Below are 928 nucleotides of genomic sequence, written 5' to 3' on the forward strand. Positions count from 1 at the left end.
TAGAATAGACCGTAGTGACATGGGTGGAGTACAGCCGTCAGGACCTTCATGTGCTGAGGGGGCGCAACTCAAAATGAGAAGAAACAGCTGCAAACATCAATTCATCATTGGAACTTGGAATATAGGAAGGATGGATGTAGGAAAACTGGAAGTCTTCAAAAGTAAAATGGAATGGGAAACTTACGGAACCAGAAGAGCCAAAATGAAGTTCAATCCCTTTGTGACTTCGGACCGGGGCAAAAACCGGAAAAGGCATTTCAGTGCGCCTTCCCACGTTCGCAGGAAGATTGTCTTCCCCTCTTTCCAAGGAACTCGGCAGAAATACAATGTTCGGTCCATGCCAATCCGCAAGGATGATGAAGTTCAGGTTGTGCGAGGACACGACAAAGGTCAGCAGACTGGCAAAGTGATCCGGGTTTACCAGAAGAAATACATCATTTACATTGAGCGGGTGCAGCGAGATAAAGCTAACGGCACCACTGTCCATCTGGGCATTCACCCCAGCAAGGTGGTTGTTACGAGGTTAAAACTGGACAAAGACCGCAAACAGATCCTGGAGCAGAAAGCCAAATCTCTCCAGGTCGGGAAGGAAAAGGGCAAATACAAGGAAGAATCGCTTGAGAAGATGCAAGAGTAAAATAGCTTGTACGCAACTTCCATTAAAACCAGCACATTTGAAAAGAAAAAAAAAAGTAAAATGGGATATATAAAGACCAACAGTCTAGGTGTTAATGAACTGAAATGGACTGATATTGGCCATTGTGAATCAGAAGATCTTGTGGCTTATCATGCCAGGAATGACAGGTTTAAGAGGAATGGCATGACCCGCATGCTCACAAAGAATACTTCAAGCTCTGAAGGTAAACAAGCGGCCATCTAGCTCAGAAGCAACAAAGCCCACATGGAACAACATATCAACCTGTGTGAT

The 928-nt window shown here is 44.8% G+C and overlaps 1 protein-coding gene across 1 annotated transcript; it reads left to right on the forward strand.

Moving 5' to 3' along the window:
* The first annotated feature begins 202 nt into the window (after positions 1-202).
* LOC101639223 (60S ribosomal protein L26-like) lies at positions 203-637 on the forward strand. Its single transcript, XM_004706281.1, has one exon. It carries the CDS (start codon positions 203-205, stop codon positions 635-637), a length of 435 nt encoding a protein of 144 aa, XP_004706338.1.
* Positions 638-928: the final 291 nt, after the last annotated feature.

This window comes from Echinops telfairi, unplaced genomic scaffold (assembly GCF_000313985.2).
Source record: "Echinops telfairi isolate 266 unplaced genomic scaffold, ASM31398v2 ScPeMD7_7468;HRSCAF=8506_0, whole genome shotgun sequence".
NCBI lineage: Eukaryota > Metazoa > Chordata > Mammalia > Afrosoricida > Tenrecidae > Echinops > Echinops telfairi.

Coding starts and splice junctions, on each gene's coding strand:
- LOC101639223 (XM_004706281.1), top strand. CDS start 203: ATGAAGTTCAATCCCTTTGTGACTTCGGACCGGGGCAAAAACCGGAAA.